Source organism: Hyposmocoma kahamanoa, unplaced genomic scaffold (assembly GCF_003589595.1).
Source record: "Hyposmocoma kahamanoa isolate Upper Pololo Valley unplaced genomic scaffold, ASM358959v1 66, whole genome shotgun sequence".
Classification (NCBI taxonomy): domain Eukaryota; kingdom Metazoa; phylum Arthropoda; class Insecta; order Lepidoptera; family Cosmopterigidae; genus Hyposmocoma; species Hyposmocoma kahamanoa.
Window position 1 is genome coordinate 21623630 of NW_020653854.1, and position 16886 is coordinate 21640515.

General features: G+C 35.3%; 1 protein-coding gene across 1 annotated transcript in view; it reads right to left on the bottom strand.

Moving 5' to 3' along the window:
- Positions 1-3358: 3358 nt before the first annotated feature.
- Positions 3359-16886, bottom strand: part of LOC113231788 — a 92089-nt gene continuing 78561 nt past the window's right edge. Inside the window, exons 2-5 of the mRNA XM_026466319.1 lie at positions 5534-5766; positions 5050-5153; positions 4847-4962; positions 3359-4768 (exon numbers count right to left, since the gene is read on the bottom strand). Of these exons, the coding sequence (XP_026322104.1) occupies positions 3894-4768; positions 4847-4962; positions 5050-5153; positions 5534-5764 (1326 nt within the window). The 5' untranslated portion in view covers positions 5765-5766 and the 3' untranslated portion in view covers positions 3359-3893. The remainder of the gene's footprint in view (positions 4769-4846; positions 4963-5049; positions 5154-5533; positions 5767-16886) is intronic.

The window sequence follows — 16886 nt, forward strand, 5'->3', positions numbered from 1 at the left end:
AGGAACTTCGAGAGCGAAGTTCTTTTCAGAATAGCCGTAATAGTATTTATATTTTATAGTCAATATAATTGGGCGTTAACTAACGCCATCTACAAATTCCATGTAAAATTTATAAGTATGGCCACCAGGTTTCTCGTAAAAAAAAAATATAGGTGCCTCTATAAGTCCCTTATTTTAAACGAAACTTGTGAAATAAGGTTACTTTCCTAAAATACGTAATATTCAGTCATTTTAATGGTTTCATAATTCTCGTTTGAATTAATAATGACTATCTGAAATACATCACAATTTATCTGTTATAGTTTCACCATTGCATTTTGAAAGGTTGCCTTTCTGATCAACTTCCATTTTGGACTGTTATATTATGGTTTGTAAAATTAATGATTTGATTAATGATGATTAATGATTAAAATATTCTTGAAGTTTTTACTTTACATCTTAGTACTGTATAATATTTATTAAACGTTCAACCAAGTGTACTGAACAATGCTGCTCTGTGATTGGACGATATTATGATATATAAAATTGATGATATTTGCTAAATTAAGATAATTACGAGATTTATATAATTATTACAGTAATTAAATATGTATTGCCTGTACTGTACTTTATACCTTTGTAATGCATAACATTTACTATTTATGCTCAACCAAGTGAGTCAAGAAATACTGCTCTGTGATTGGACGATATTATGGTGTATAAATAATGATATTTGCTTAATTAAGACAACTATGATGTTCCTATAACTGTTATAGTTCTTAAAATATGTTTCAACAACTTGTTAGGTAAAAGCTTTCATTCTCTTCAGCACTGTACAAATGTAAACGATAATTATGCTATGTTGAGTGTGTGCGTTATTATTAAAGTGTGTGTGTTATTATTTATTTAAAGTATTTAGAGACTTATTAAATCGACGTGTGCACGCCCATGTGGTATTTGATAAAAAAAGTTACACTTACGTTTAGTATGTTGATTGTTATATTTAGCGATGTTTTTAACTTACAAATACATACAAACATCTATAACATCTACTTTCAAATTGTAAACAGACGTCATAGACGTAGTTGTCTTTATGCCTAATATTTGGCCGAGCATTGTATACTTATTGCGATATTGTTCGATACAACCTGTGTTGACCAATAAAAGGGTTTATAAATTATTTACGTGTAAATTTTTAAGGCGATAATATTATTTGATTTTCAAAGAAATAATTGATTTATTGTTCCCTATAGGTTAGTTTATCTAAGAATAAATTATACATTAACGGTTTTCAAGGTAACACTACCAATTACGTTTTATGCTTAAATGCTAAATTAATATTTGGTATTCTAAAATAACATTTTCTTTTTTTTTGTCATTGGTCCTTTCTTTTAACGATTGATGACATTTATAACCAGTACATCTTTTGATATTGATCTCCTAATATATCTTGGTTGCTTGGTTACTTCCTCCATTCAGTAGGTTAGGTAAGGTTAGTGTATGAAAAAGCAGACGCCAATTTGGTTGCGTTTCCGAACATGTTTTTGAGGTCAAATTATATTATAATTAATATAATAGTAGTATACAAACATAATCATCATTTACTTAGTTTTAAAAATAACCTAAAAGTATCTAAAATTTATTTTTAATGCTCTTTTGTCTTAGTTTTGAGGGCCACCATAAAAGTATCAAAGTTAGACAAAGAGGATTAATCATTAAAAAAGATGACCGTTAATATTTTCTTGTCTGCTGCTTTTGCAAATTTAAAATGATCATTTAAATATATGCCATTTTTAATAAATAGTGCTTGAAGTATAGAGAAGTGTAGTTGCATTAATGTAATGTATTAGCAGAAAAGTAACCGGGAATATGTACATATGAAAAATTTTCTGAATTTCATATAAATAAAAATAATTTTAAAAGCACGATGATCTACATACCTTGCATGTTGTGGCAACCTTTTTATTAATTGAGTGAACGTTAGAACAGCATTCTATTTGAATTGTATAATAAAAAAAATGTTATATATAGTGTGTGCCTTGTTCTTGATCTACAATAATTTAAGTACTCACAAATTTGCCTCTGGTGTAATAAGGCCACATCTGCAAAATTACAACTTTTCAGAGGTGTTTAGAGATTGTACGGACCAAATTTGTCGATAGTTATAAAAGCTCAAAAGGAGAGTTATAAAATTTTACGTATAAATAATTTGTTTCATGTAGTTAGTATTATTTTTATGACTTTGATGTGATAAAAACACTTTTGAGGCATGATCACATGTGGCTTTATGATAGCAAAGTTACGAATTATATAAATAATTTCTGTATATAATTTCAGTGCAGAAAATTGAGTTAGATTTTATGTAATTAATTCATAACACTTTTGTGCATAAAGACGTTTGAGTTTCAGCTGTCGTTTTTACGCCAAGTTACTGAGTAAATCACACATGAAATCGAATACTTAATATTGTAACTCTAATACCTATGTATTAAATATAATAATAATTTGTCTTCACACTACACATACTTATAAATGTATGTACGTATATATTGCAAAGATTACGTAAGTACATATGCGATCTAAGAGTACACACTGCAATAACGCGATATACACATAAGACATGTATCTATCAGTATAGTATTATTTAGTATAGTACAACTTGTTGTTTAAATGTTTGCTACGCTGTTTGTTATGTTGTTTCTGTTTTTATTTATATATATTTTTTTGTAAATTTTTTATACAATGTGGCGTTGCAATAGATGGTTTCTATTTCCAACAAAAAATTGCGGAATTGAGAAAACACAATTTAAAAATTCAAAAAGAAGTACTGAGTGGATCTTTGTCCATTTATAAACGACAATATTATTATGGTTTAATTCTATTTTTTTTATATACAATACGTGTCCTCAATTAAATCAATTTGAGTTAAGACATTATTTGATTTCGTGTGCGTAACAGTCGGACTATAAATTAATCTTTATACAGCTCCTGTGCAAGGTAAATCGTGATTATACTTACTTTTGTATTGGCCGTCGTGTAATGTAAAGCCCATTATTTGAAGAAGTCATCAGTGAAGAAGCGGCAGTTTTTACATGAAGGGCCTCTGAGTAATTGAAAAAGTTACGCCCATAAAACTTGGATAAATTGCTTTCCGTGTCACTTGATAACTTTCGGTTTTTGTTTTGGTTATGACGTATCGCTTGTACGTTTACTCAACTGCGCACCGCAATGCGAAGGTTTCTTGCTCGTTAAGTCATAATTGCTGCTTTTTCTGCTTCAGAATTCTTTTAGATTTTTTATCAATTTTAAATGAATTTATTTACCTATAACCTTTGTGCATATAATAAAGGGAGTTGAAAAATTAAAAACCAAATTAACATCGATAAAAACTTTTATTGATAAAAGGCGACACAGGATGACGCCTTCTTCTATTAAGCGTACGTTTCTCCCAACGTCTCTTCATAGAGTGTCTGCTATATTATTAGGTATTATTATATATAAAGTTAATTATTTAATGGCAACACTGGATACAAGACACAGATTGTCTAACGAGACGGGGTGGGGTGGGGCAGGGCGCGCAAGGGAGGCCGCACTGCATCGCGGCGGCAGCGGAAAGGCGCGCCCCTCATCACGAATATAATTTTCTATCTAACAATAAGTCATTATTTGATCACTAATATCAAAAAATTTACAATGAAAATAGAATTCACTCTAAAAATATTTCGACGCGGTGCAAGCGTCGGTCGTCAGTCGACTCAGGACGACCGGCGCCCGCGCGCAGCTATCACATTGAAAGATTCATAAAATACGAAGGTACACCGAGCGCACGCGATGGCATGCTACCTCGCACCTCACTCGCCATCTGAGAAACGAATCTTATTTGACAACTAGTAATGTACAAGAGTTAAACGCACCTACACGAAAAGGTCTTTGAGCGAGGAGCAGAGCGTGGCATCGCAGCCCTCCGCTTGCTCCTCTTCGGGACGCACCCAGTGCTCGCTAGCAGCGCTGGCGGTACCGCTAGCGCCTGCCGACACACGGCTCGGCCCGGGAATGTCTTGCACCTTTGCCACTTCTTTCGGCTTGTTTGCCCCCGAGGATGATGGCCCGGGCTCACCGCCAACTGCGCCGCTTTTCCTAAGAAATACCTCTATAGCACTTCCTAGTGCACTCGCGTCTACAACGGAACCCGAGTCCCACACAACAGTTGCAGCATCTCCGGGAGCTTGCTTTGCATCCGGTGCGAATGTCACCTTTCCCTTTTTGGGTTCGCTTTCTTTTTTCTTGGTAGCTAGAGTTTGGTGTCTACGTGTAAACCATGTGGTGCCTGCGTCGATGGGCTTGTCTCGTAGCGTAGAAGCGTCAAAGCTGCTAGAGCGCATGTCGGCAAGGCGTCTCGTTCGCTCCGGTTTACCGCAGCAGTCTATTTCTGTGGCAGACGAGGTGAGACCTTTCAGCATGTAACGCAAATCAGTGTCGGTGCAAATGACTCCTGCATTGGTATTAACACCGGTGCGAGGTGGGATAGGTGGCGGCATCTCCGAGGCTCGACGACGAGCCGGAATGGGAGGCAGTGGAGAACCCACGAAGTCGGAATGTCGACGGCCACGGTTCGTGTACCTCACCGACCCGCTCATCGGCGACCGCTCGTCAAGTGGCTGCACTTCACATACACGCTCATTGGAAGTATTCCAGAGGCGCATTCGCACTTTACGAGCTTGCACAATATCGTCCATTATGTCGAGTTGAAGATTATGGGTACTGCCGAGCGTATCGATAGCTGGTAAACCTGCAAAAATGCAGGCAATACAGTTTTCATCCTAAGAGTGATATTGTTTGATGCCGGTAAGTACAACACAGTACTCACATTTCTTGGAACCCGAATCCCTGCGTCGTGAAAGTGCGGGAAATGCTGCAATAGATTCACGTCGTCCACGTCCAAAGAGCGCTTGCGGTACTCGAGATATTGTCACTACGGAATGTCTGCAACAAAATGTGTTAGTTCAGTGTAGGTTAAGTTGCTATCGAACTGCTATTCATTCTAAAGGCTAAAAGTCCGCTGGTAATTACCTTCGACCACCCGGCTGCGGCGATGCTTGCTGTAAAGTAGCGAGGAACGCAGCTTCGCGAGCCTCGCGTGCCGCTCCTTCGCCTCTTTCAGAAAGCCGCCGTACCTGTTGCCAGAAAGTCATACTTGTAGTTGCTATGGAAACAGCTTTATTTTCAAAGCACAAGGTTAATACAATCAATACGCGCTCGTGACTATAGCAACGAGAGGCAACAGGTGGATTGTGTTTGTTTGGATTTGTAGCTTTATGTTAATTGTTTCATGAAACTCGACTGTGGTTTATCAGAATAATATAATACATTTTTGCAGATGCCTGACAAGCACTTAGATACCTCAGAATATAAAACCGGCGAGACAGTTATAATGCCTTAACTCGAGCGGAGTTCCCTTTGACGATGGCAAGGACAATTTGGATTTCGTAGCACCCAGCTTGTGCTCTGGGACTCAATTAGGAGCGAGACAGAATATGGGCAAAGAAAAACTTACCTGACTGGCAGTGGGGCCAGTAGTGCAAGAAGGTGTGGGCAAGGAATGTTTGCGATTGTCGCGCCATGGCGACAGGTGGTACGGGTCGGGAGGCGACTCGGTGTCCTCGGAGTAGCCTCGCATGGGCGCGTTTGAGCGTTGGGACCCATCTGCCTCCTCGGCGCCGCTCTCCTCCACCACAATCAGCGGCTCGCCACCGCCGATGATGGCAATTGAACCGCGCCGCATCATTGCTGTCACAAAACCTAACATTAGTTATCCATAAGTAGTAATAGAGAAGAAAAGATTCTGTTAGTTTGTGTACGGCCTGTGAGATATAATAAAATAGATAGATAAAACGTTTAGTATCTTTCCACATATTAAAAAAAAAGAAGAAACGGTCATAAAACTGAAAGTAAAATTGATAGTGAAAACAAACAAACATAGATTAAATAAATGTTATAACAATAACTAACCATCAACTCGTCAAACATCTATAAATTCTAATAGAATATAAATAATATTTTTAGTATTTTTTTAAGAAAAGATGATTTGTATTTTTATTTTTAACTTTAGAGTAGTCAATGTATACTTATAGTTTGCAACACTCTAACAAGGTCTATGTTTGAACAAGATGTAGTTCTTCATGATGATATTATAGATAAATAAATATATGCACATAATAAACAGCGTCTACCAAACTAACGAAGTAACAACAACTTGTGTGTGCTGCAGCAAGCCATTAAGGTTGTGGTTCAGTGGGAGTTTTGCTATTTCTGATTTTGCAAAGCACTGGTTTTCACCTAGGATAAAACCGGGATAGATGCCGCAGTGGGATAGGTGCCTCGTTTTCAAAAAACCTAACTTCCCCAAATCGCAACAAAGAATAATTACTTTAAATAAGGAGTATAGACACCAATCATCAAAGTTCCTGCAGGGCTTCGTGTGGAATAGACGGGTTTGGCTTGTGCATGCGTTTATCTGCGCGACGAACACGATAAACGGTTCAAAATTTCAGACGCAAGTATTTACTGTCGCATAATTTTGTAAGTTATAGCTTAGTTATATAATTAAAGGACATCTATCCATATCGAATAGGATAGACGCCTCGATTTTTCGCGGTGTAGGTTAGGGGCAAAGGACAATACAAGAAAGATAGGAAAAGAAAATAAAAAAATACATTATTTTAGTGAAAGACAAGTAAATGATAATAGTTTCAAAGTAAAAGTACCAAAAAGATAAATTATTCACAGTTTTAAAATGGTTTAATGCGAACATTGTTGTATAGAATGTTTTGATAGCTACAAAAATACGAAGTGAAGTAGGTAGTAACTTTAAATGCGTATATATTTATTATTAAAGATGTAATATGTATATACAATAAATTAAAGATTACAAATAAAACATTTTATTATGAATTTTACTATTTCATTCTAAAGGGCATCTATCCTTCTTGGTATTTTCTTTGTGTGGCGTCTATCCATATAGGGAGGCATCTATCCTCAAAAAAATAGGTTTGCAAAAAGTTAATTTCTTCAAAATCAGTAAATGTTAGATGAATAAAATCAAGTATTAAGGTAATGTAAAAGATTAAACTATAATTATCCATAGGAATTGTTATGGTAAACTAATAATTTTTAAATTAGGAGGCCCTTTCAAAAAGTGGGGCATCTATCCCGGTTTTACCCTATAGGTACACCTTAGTTCGCGAGGAAGACGTCGGGTGCGAGCGTCAGAGAACCAAGTTCAGTAGTGGACGTCTTTGAGATAATAATTAAGTAAATACATTTGATATTATTAATTGATCTATGGCATACTATACTATAAAACTGCCTCCGTGGCCGAACAGTTACCATGCTGGACTGCCACGCAGAAGTCCCAGGTTCGATTCCCGGGCCGGGAGAAATATTTGTATGGCTTACATTAATTTCTCTCGGGAGTTTGGGTGTAATTTGTGCTTGTCTATGTGTGTGTTCATGGTATTCGCGATATGGGGTTTCCCTAGTGCTGGGCTATGAGTGTGTGCGCGTTAAAAAAAAATTTGTACATAAATTTCTTTCCAAAATCACACAAAAGCACTGGTCAAAATATTAAGAAGAAATTGTATGCAATAATAATACATTTGGTATTAGCAGGAAAAATTTGAAAAAAATACCACGTTTTTGAAATAAATGTATGTTACAGAAAGCTGGCCTGCAATTCATTCAACATTATGAAGATAAATCAGCACCGAGTGCGCAGCGCTGCTGGTCGGACTGGTTATTTTTTGAATACACAGTTTCAGGCGAAAATTGAATGTTTATTTTTAGCATCTTCACTATCCAGATTTTAAAATATTGTGAAAAATTAAGCATAGATAATATTTTTGTGTATATTATTAGGTACTGAACCAGAGTCATGTACGTGGTACAGAACACCATAGTGCAATAACATATTATAGATACATATAAAATATATCTAACACATTATTGCAGAATCATACAACATTTTAGTTCGGTTTGAAAGATAATTTTTTTAAACAGAAAGTTTCGTCAAACCACACACATACCAAATTACAGGCATATGCCTGTAATTTTGTAAAAATAGAAAAATGGGACTTGTCAACTTACGTCTCAGGGTGACGAGCGCACTGTTTCTCAGATGTTTGCGATTTAAAGCTCTGAATGGCACTGCAACTGCAATGGACAAGTGTGCCTCTAACCATCACGCGCACGACTTGTTCGTCCCGTCACTTGATATCAAAAAATCTTTCAAATCACTCCATTCAACTTGACAGAAAGCTGATGCAGGAGGTCTATTCGTCCGAAGAAACAATTACTGTTAAATAAGTTATACTCGACTAAATCGAAAAGACAATGTCAAGTATGAAGCTTCATTCGCATTATGCTTCTTTTAATTTGGTCGGGTATTACTTATTGGACAGTTTGATGAGATCGTTTCGGACGGATGTCAGAGGAGTAGACCCTCAGGTTTGTAGGGGAAAATGAAAACTTGTTGGAAGATTTTTTTCCGGGAATTAAATTTATTTATTTAATAGTAGGAATGCAGTATTACGGGCAATATAATCCTCTTATCGTACCCTTGGTAAAGCCAGAAGTGCTCATACGTCAAACGTTTTATTATATGAAAGTCGTAAAAGTAATACGAACTGGATGAAACAAATTATGTACTATGTGAAATTTAGATTTTAAGACTTTCGTGGTTATTCACTAAATTGAAAACACTAATATTAGGTTTCTTACCACGGTATGACTTCTTTTTATTTTCCCGATATTTCGGAACGCTTGCACGCTCCATGGTCACGGGTTGACTGACGGGTGAAAATTTTATAACTATCCTATTTAAGCATGAAAGTTATCGACTAATTTCGTTCGTAGATTTTTTAAATCTCTGCTGAAAAGTTGTCATTTTGCAGATGTGCCCTTATTACACTAAGTGTGTCTTATGTTGATGAAGAAGCTGGATTGTCTCGACAGTCTAAGATATGAAGATGGGCAGTGGGTTAAAACCCAATCAACTTGCTCGGGTTCTACAGCAGTTTTTACCCAAAGTCCCGGGTTTTAACGCCTTTCTGCCCAATTTTAAATTTTAGATTAAATAAATACAGAAATATAACTTTACAAGGACAGCCATTAAATTTTAAGTTATTACTAGTTATTACTTAAAGTAGGTTATTATTTGGTGTGCACTCCGCATGTTATGTTGGTGCAGCAAGCGAACAGTAGATATAGGTGAGGATTGAAAATTGAGTTTTTAGTCTTTTTATCCACATCACTCAATTGTTTTTTCTATTAGTTTTTAAATATTCTGTTTCTTATGTTTTATGGAGAAATAAATGAATTTAAATTATTTTTTTTAAATCTTTTTTAGAAAATGGCATAATTATAGAGTTCTTAGGTTATTGCGATTATTACACATAGGAAATGAAACTATTTTTCCGGATTTAAATCGCGTATATTTGTTTTTTCAAACAAACCAACGTTTCGGACCCTGTACAGGTCCCATGGTCACGATTGAATGGTATAATTCTATACTTATTACAAATTTCGATGTAAAAAAAATCTTTTTTAGACGACAAAGAGGCACCTCAACACAATACCCACCTTGCAATCCTATGGATTCTCACTACTAAGGATCGATTAAAGTGTATACGATTTATCGATTTGTTTGTATCGAATTATTTCAATGCGAGTTTCAAGCGAATCGATTCAACAGAAAAGCAAATCTAATCGTTTAGATCAGAAAGCAATAAACATTTATTAATAAAAGAACGCGATTGTCTTAAATTACAAGAAATATTTAGTTGTGAATAGTTTTTGCCCTCGATTTAGGGCGTCAACGGGTTTTAACCCGATTTAAACCCGGCACCAACAAAGTGTCTGGTTAAAACCCGAGCGCCTGCCCATCTCTAGTAGTAAATAATAAAAATCGTAAACACGTGTGCTAACAAAAACACCGTAAAAAAAGAGCGGCAATCAGCTGATCATAGTACCAACATAACACGAGAGATGCCGAGTGCGTCGATGAGCCAATAAAATAGCACCCACTAAAATGCCGCAAGTGGGTTGTACAAATACGCTGTCAATCATGCACTTTATTTTGAGAGCGTTGTAGGGCATTAGTGTTTTGTTTATACGGGACTTGGTATCGGCGAGCTCTTTACGACGTCAACGACGGCTTTACTCCGATTTAAGTCCAGTCGTTAATTTGTAGACTACCAGGTCAACTGTGTAACTATAGATAGTAGTAGACTTCAACAATGCTATTTACTGGAACACTCGTAAAGTGGTTACAACTTTACACTGTGTTAAGGAGATCAAATTTTTCTACAAGCAGCATTATGTATATATTTGGTTTTTTTTTGGTTATATGGTTATTTTTAAAATGCTTACAATCTCGCAAGTCTTATAATACTAAGATCATAAACATCAACTTTTGTTGCATAACTTTTTACAAAACATATCTGACATTTTTAGATCTGTATTTGATAGTAAGGTAAGTTCAAACGAGCAAGCGTCCTCATGATGACTCCCACCTCCATCCTGCACAGAGTTATTACCGTTCAGAACAATCTATTTAATACACGTAGTAGTTTATGTGACTGTTACATAATGAAATGCATCAAAATACGAGTTCTGGTTAATGAAACGAGCCGACAGGCGAGTTTCATAAAAACATCATACGAGTTATATATACTGCTTTATCTACACACATATTATCTCTGTGATGTGTTCAGTTATGACTGGCGAAGTGGCGGCAAATAAAAATTTTTCTCACGCATGTCACACAACTGTAGTTTTTATTTATTTATTTATAGTATTGGCTTCAGAGCCATCAGCTTAATGGTAACAAATAATCAAGAAACGCACAACGTAATATACATAAACTAAAAAATAATTCGTGTAAAAATGTAAGTATTAAAACCTGTCATTTTTTCCCGTAGTTTTTATTTTTAATTCATAGACAGACTAGAATCAGCCCCAACTATCATATCGTTCGATATCAAGTAACGTGTGAAATTTCCCAAGCCTAGTGGCCGCCGTTAAGGAAATAAAATAGAATAGAACGTGTGAAATTGTCAAAATTGTTTGCTATTGACATTTCATTTCGAATAAAAGTTCATCTCGACTGATATTAGAATTGAGGTCAAATCAAATTGTTTTATTTTTCAGGGATGTTCGAAATTTGAATGTACTAATAACATTGAATTCGATGTTATTATGAAGCAATAATTACATTTTCACAGATAAGAAATTTGTTCTCACAAAACAGTTTACCTTTATGCTGGTCGTAATTTGCGGTTTTTGAACACATATATAGAGAGTTTATGATATGTGTGTAGATAAACATATTTATTTTTGTATAAAAGTAAAATTTGATGAATTATTCGAAGTCATGGAACAAAAGTTGTTGTTTATGACGTCAGTAATATAGTTCTGTTAGGTTGTTAATATTTTACAAAGAATCCTGTAATAGATCTACAAGCAGAGAAGAGTGTTTTAATAAACATTTAAAACATTGTTTTAAATTATTAATACAAAGATCGAAAACAAAGAGAATTTTTTCGACCTGACCGGACTGGAAACTGTAACCGTGCCAACCTAGAGCGACGTGTTTTTTTAAAGGTCTTTGTAAGCGGCGGCTGAAAGTAATCTCTTATGATTATTTTCAATTCAAAAATAATACTGGCCATTATCGTGACGCATTCCTTTTTTATACTTTTTTCAAAATAAGTGACGCTTTTTTAATTATTACGTTTCGCAAGCGTTAAGCTTTGCACAGACAAAATGGCGGAAGAAAAAAGCAGAGTGTTTGAAAATGAACAAGTTTTTTTAACAGTCCATTTTCTAACTTTTAATTGCCTTTCTAACAAATATAATAAGTGCATTTCCTACGTAATTTCATACTGAAAAAGAAAGTAACCACACAACGCTAGTACATTACAAGATATCGTTGAAATTGGTTGGACATAGGTAGATTACTTTCAGCCGCTCCCTTGTAATTGGGTTTTTTCGGCTTTTTAACGCCATGAGCGTCTATCGCCCTGATTTGACTTGATCGTTCGATCGTTGATTCGTAATCTTTGAATTATTATAATAAAAAATACATATCAATTGTCGAGTGTTTTCCGTATTCAATATAATAACGGATTCAGGTCTTTCCGCGTTTCTGCGGTACGTCAGGTATGTTTGCAGAAATTATTGATGATTTCTGTGCATATGATAAGGAATAATACCGCATTTATAGCCGAGGACTAGGAACAAATCTAACAATAGCCTGAAAATGTTAATGAAAAATATTAGATACAAAGCTTGGGCTTTTTATTGGTGTGCTTGCGTGCGACGTCAATTAGAAATTAGTAAAATAAAACTACACACACACGCACATGAGACTTGTTATTGCAACTGTTATGGATAGGCGTGTCACGTACCACCAAGTGCACGATTTGTTTATCCCATCACAACAAACGAAACATTATTCGAGCCATTTTGTACTTTTAGTTTTAAAGGGCTAGAATATACTAACTAGTATTGCTATCGCCGAAGAAAAAAAATTTCTCGGCCTTATACAAATTTTTAACAATAATATAATGGAAATGACGTTTAGTAAACCAGTTTAAAAATTGCATAATAGTTTTTGATCAAACATTTTTTTAGAATTAGGACATTTAGTACTGAAAATGCAAGGTGTCCCAAATTATGGGTCCTGGAGTGTAAAAAAGAATATCACCTGTTTTCCACTAAATGTTATGTACTTATTGAACGAAAATGACACCTGGACACCTGATTCTTTCCAATGATTTGACAAGGGTCAACACAATAAATATAAAAAAGTTTTTATATTACTGGACGTCCTCTTTTAATGCAAAGGACGCTAATAAAACGTCACCTTAAACACGAGCATCCATTGAGTATAATAGATTTAATACTCGCAACAATGAGCATCATTTCCAGTGTCCAATGTTTTCCTAACTTCCTGAAAAGTAATTGAACCCTCAACATATGTTTGTGTTGTATAGTACATGTTATTGAACGCCACGATAAACCTATGACACTAGACCACAACTCCGTGTTGTTAGAGCTGCATATAATTATAATGAACATTTGAGCGGCTTCCTGGTAATTGTCAATTAGACTATTGTCACATCTTCATGTATATGCGATTAAAAACATAGTATAAACACATCGAGTATATAACCAGAAATAGAGACCATCCCCGGCAACTGATCAGGTAAATGGGCCTTATATCACTTATAAATATCAACTCTCGTATGCGCTAAAACCACAAATTAGAAAGTTGAAATAGTTCAGCGCTAACAACTGGCCTATGTATATTGACTGTGAACTGGCTCTGGAAGAAAAAAATTGATTATGTCACTTATATAGCATCTGGTTTATTAAATAAAAATACGTAGTTTTAAATATTTTTATTACACATGGATGTATATACACTACGTATTTTTATTTAATAAATCATATGCTATATAAATGATTTTTTCTTCATCGTGTAATGTTGTCAAAATTGAGATAGTATTGGTTGCCAGTTCACAGTCGATTGTTCCAAAAATATTTTGTAGTTATTGTAATAAATATAATATATCTAACAATGGTGGGCTGTACCATTCGGTGGTGTGGGAAAAACAGCAATCTAATTACAAAACAAACGTAATCACATTTCATCAGTAATTAAATATTAAATATGTAATTTTTCAATTACCGTTATACCATACCATTATAGAAAAATTCAAGTTAAACTGGTCGATTTGAAATGAAACAAGTGACGACACCCGTCAATAGTTTCGAATTCAAAATCGGAGCGCAGTTGTCACTGTAATGATTTGGTAGAATAGTTTTCAAACAAGTTAAATGACATTTCGGCTCTATTTCTGGTTATATCGTTGAACATGTATAAACAAGAGCAAGTAGGAAAACTCCCGCCATCTCGGCGCGTAAATGTCTACACCTCGCTTGGAGCATAGGGTTAATTGTTACGTTATTATTATAGTTATTTATTTTATTTATTTTATTCACAATTAAAAAGTTTACAAAAAGGAACACAAGACAGCGAATAAAAACCATTAACAGATTTATGTAACGCTTTCATCACATGCTATCAGGCGTCTAACAAAATAATTACTGACCAATACTTATACGTATCTAATAATTTACGCAAGTTACACTTAAGAACTAATAACTTTAACAATTTAATAAATGAATTGACTTAAGGATCGTTTAACAATTTTTTGGTTTACCTATAAGTTTATCAAAAACGTCACTTGGCAATTTATTAAGCAGTAATGGTAACATATGTATATCTCCAGACACGCATCAATCATTTCTATATTTATTTTTAACTGATATTGGCACAAAAGATTTTAGTAGCCTTATTTGTACTTTATAAATATCATCTAAGTATGTTTTATATGTTCTACCATAACTACTGAGCCCGTATCCAATTATTGAATCAGCCAGTGCGTTGTACAGCATTCTTAATGCTTTGTAAGGTAACTTTTGTTTCAGCAAGGATAGTTTTGACAAGACTGCTCTCAACTTCTTACATACGTAGTTTATTTAACTGGAAACCTCATGGTTTCCAGTTAAATTTATTGTCTATTATTAGACCGAGATACATATGCTGTGAGACAGATTCCAATTCCCCACAGTTACATGAACAACAGTTAGATGACACAATACAATTCGTGTGGATGCATTGATGAGTGTGCGCACGAATCACTGGCCCATTTGCACAATTTAGGTGGGGAGAGTGGATACGGATGAATTTTGTCTTTTCATAATTAATAATCAAACCAACGTCATGCGCCCACTTACACAATAAATCAAAGTTAGTCTGAATAATGTTCTGTGCATCGTTTAAGTTTCTATTAGCCACTAGCAGGCATGTGTCATCAGCAAATTGATATACAGAACCCTCTCTAAATGTATTGCACATGTCGTTACAAAAAAATAAGTCAGTCGGCCCAAGCACCGACCCTTGAGCCGTGCCTTCTTCAGTCTGAATAAAGCGACTGTATTCATTACCTATTCTCACTGCGGTTTTTCGTTTACTGTGCTAGTTTTTAAGAAAATTCAGAGTGGGGCCCTGCAAACCACTCTGTGAGAGCTTTGAGTACAATGTTGTAAACTTTAAAATATCGAACGCTTTACTAAAATCAACAAATAGAGCAATGACATGTTTTTTATCATTTAAATAAGTATTTACCTCATTAGTGAAATTATATAGCAACTGGGAAGTATTTTTATTTTTTTGAAATCCGTATTGATTACTATGTATTTTTTTTTTGTACATGCCAGGCAAATTACTCCACTCCACCTGATGTTAAGTGGAAAGTGGTATCCAAACGCGAAGGAACCTAGTGCAGCGATGACACCCTCACTGCACTAGCCACCTCCACCCTGCCTGCCTACAATATGCCTCTTCACGCCTCGTTTTTTTGGGTTCTCCAGTAAAAATGGGTGTTCCGCAGGGCTCAATACTTGGACCTTTCTTATTTCTGATTTATATTAATGATCTGCCATTCTTTGTTAAGGACCATTGCGAAATAGTGTTGTTTGCTGATGACACATCCTTGATTTTTAAAACAGACAGACATGACATTAACTATGACCGTATTAATGATACCCTCTCTAAAGTAGTTTATTGGTTTAATGCTAACAATTTATTGCTTAATGCCAAGAAGACAAAATGTGTTAAATTTGAATTACCTAACGTAAAATCGACTAGTCCAAGCATAGAAATAAACGGAGAAAAGTTAGACCTTGTTAATAAAGCAGTCTTCTTGGGAGTGACCTTAGATAGTAAACTTCAGTGGTTTCCACATATATCGTCCCTGGCCAGCAGATTAAGCTCCGCTGCATACGCAGTCCGCAGAATACGTGAGCTTACCGATGTTAGTACTGCTAGACTAGTTTACTTTAGTTACTTCCATAGTATAATGTCCTACGGGATTCTCATGTGGGGTAAAGCGGCAGATATTCAAACCATATTTGTATTGCAAAAACGAGCGATTCAAAAAATATACATAATTTCAATAAGAAAGAAGATATCCATAATATTAACCTTAGAGCTAAGTCCAAACTCATGGTACCACGATTTCGTTTAACCAAGGTAAACAACTCTTTTATGGGGAACTGTATACGTTTTTACAATAAGATTCCGGAGCATATATTAAGTTTATCATTTCCTAAGTTTAAAAACTACATTAAAAATATTTTGATCGAAAAATCATATTACAAAATTGAAGACTACGTGTTAGATAAAGATGTATGGAAAGACGACATGGCTCCAGAATCCACACAAATTTGATTCAAAATGTATTCCATAGCATTTAAGTTTATTTGAAAAGAGCAATCCCTAGAGTTTCTTGCTCGTTCTTCTCAGGGAGGTCAGCGTAGTGAACGAGCAGTACCTTAAATGTGACGTTTTCAAGTGTAAATTTATTTTACCTATGGAATAAATCATCTTTGACTTTGACTTTGACTTTGACTTTGTTTGAAGGACCCCATATCATAAGAGGGAGGGAAGACATGTGCCGGAAGGGAGTTCCATTTGTCAACCGAGCGGCAGAGAAAGGAGCCACCGAATCTTTTAGTACGCGATGGAATGCGGCAGGTAGTGAAACGGTGACTACGAAGGCCAGCACGCTTGCTTCTGAGCAGGAACGGGGAAGGGGGATGAGGTTGAACAGCTCTTCAGAGCACTCACCATGGTAAAAGGCGCTAAGCGATGCAACATCTCTACGCAGTTGCAGAGGTTCAAGGCGTGACGAGACTATTATCATTACTTTTTTTTTTTATTATTTTTAGTTTATTTATTAAAGTATTATTTTATTATCTATTAAAAACGTATTAACTTC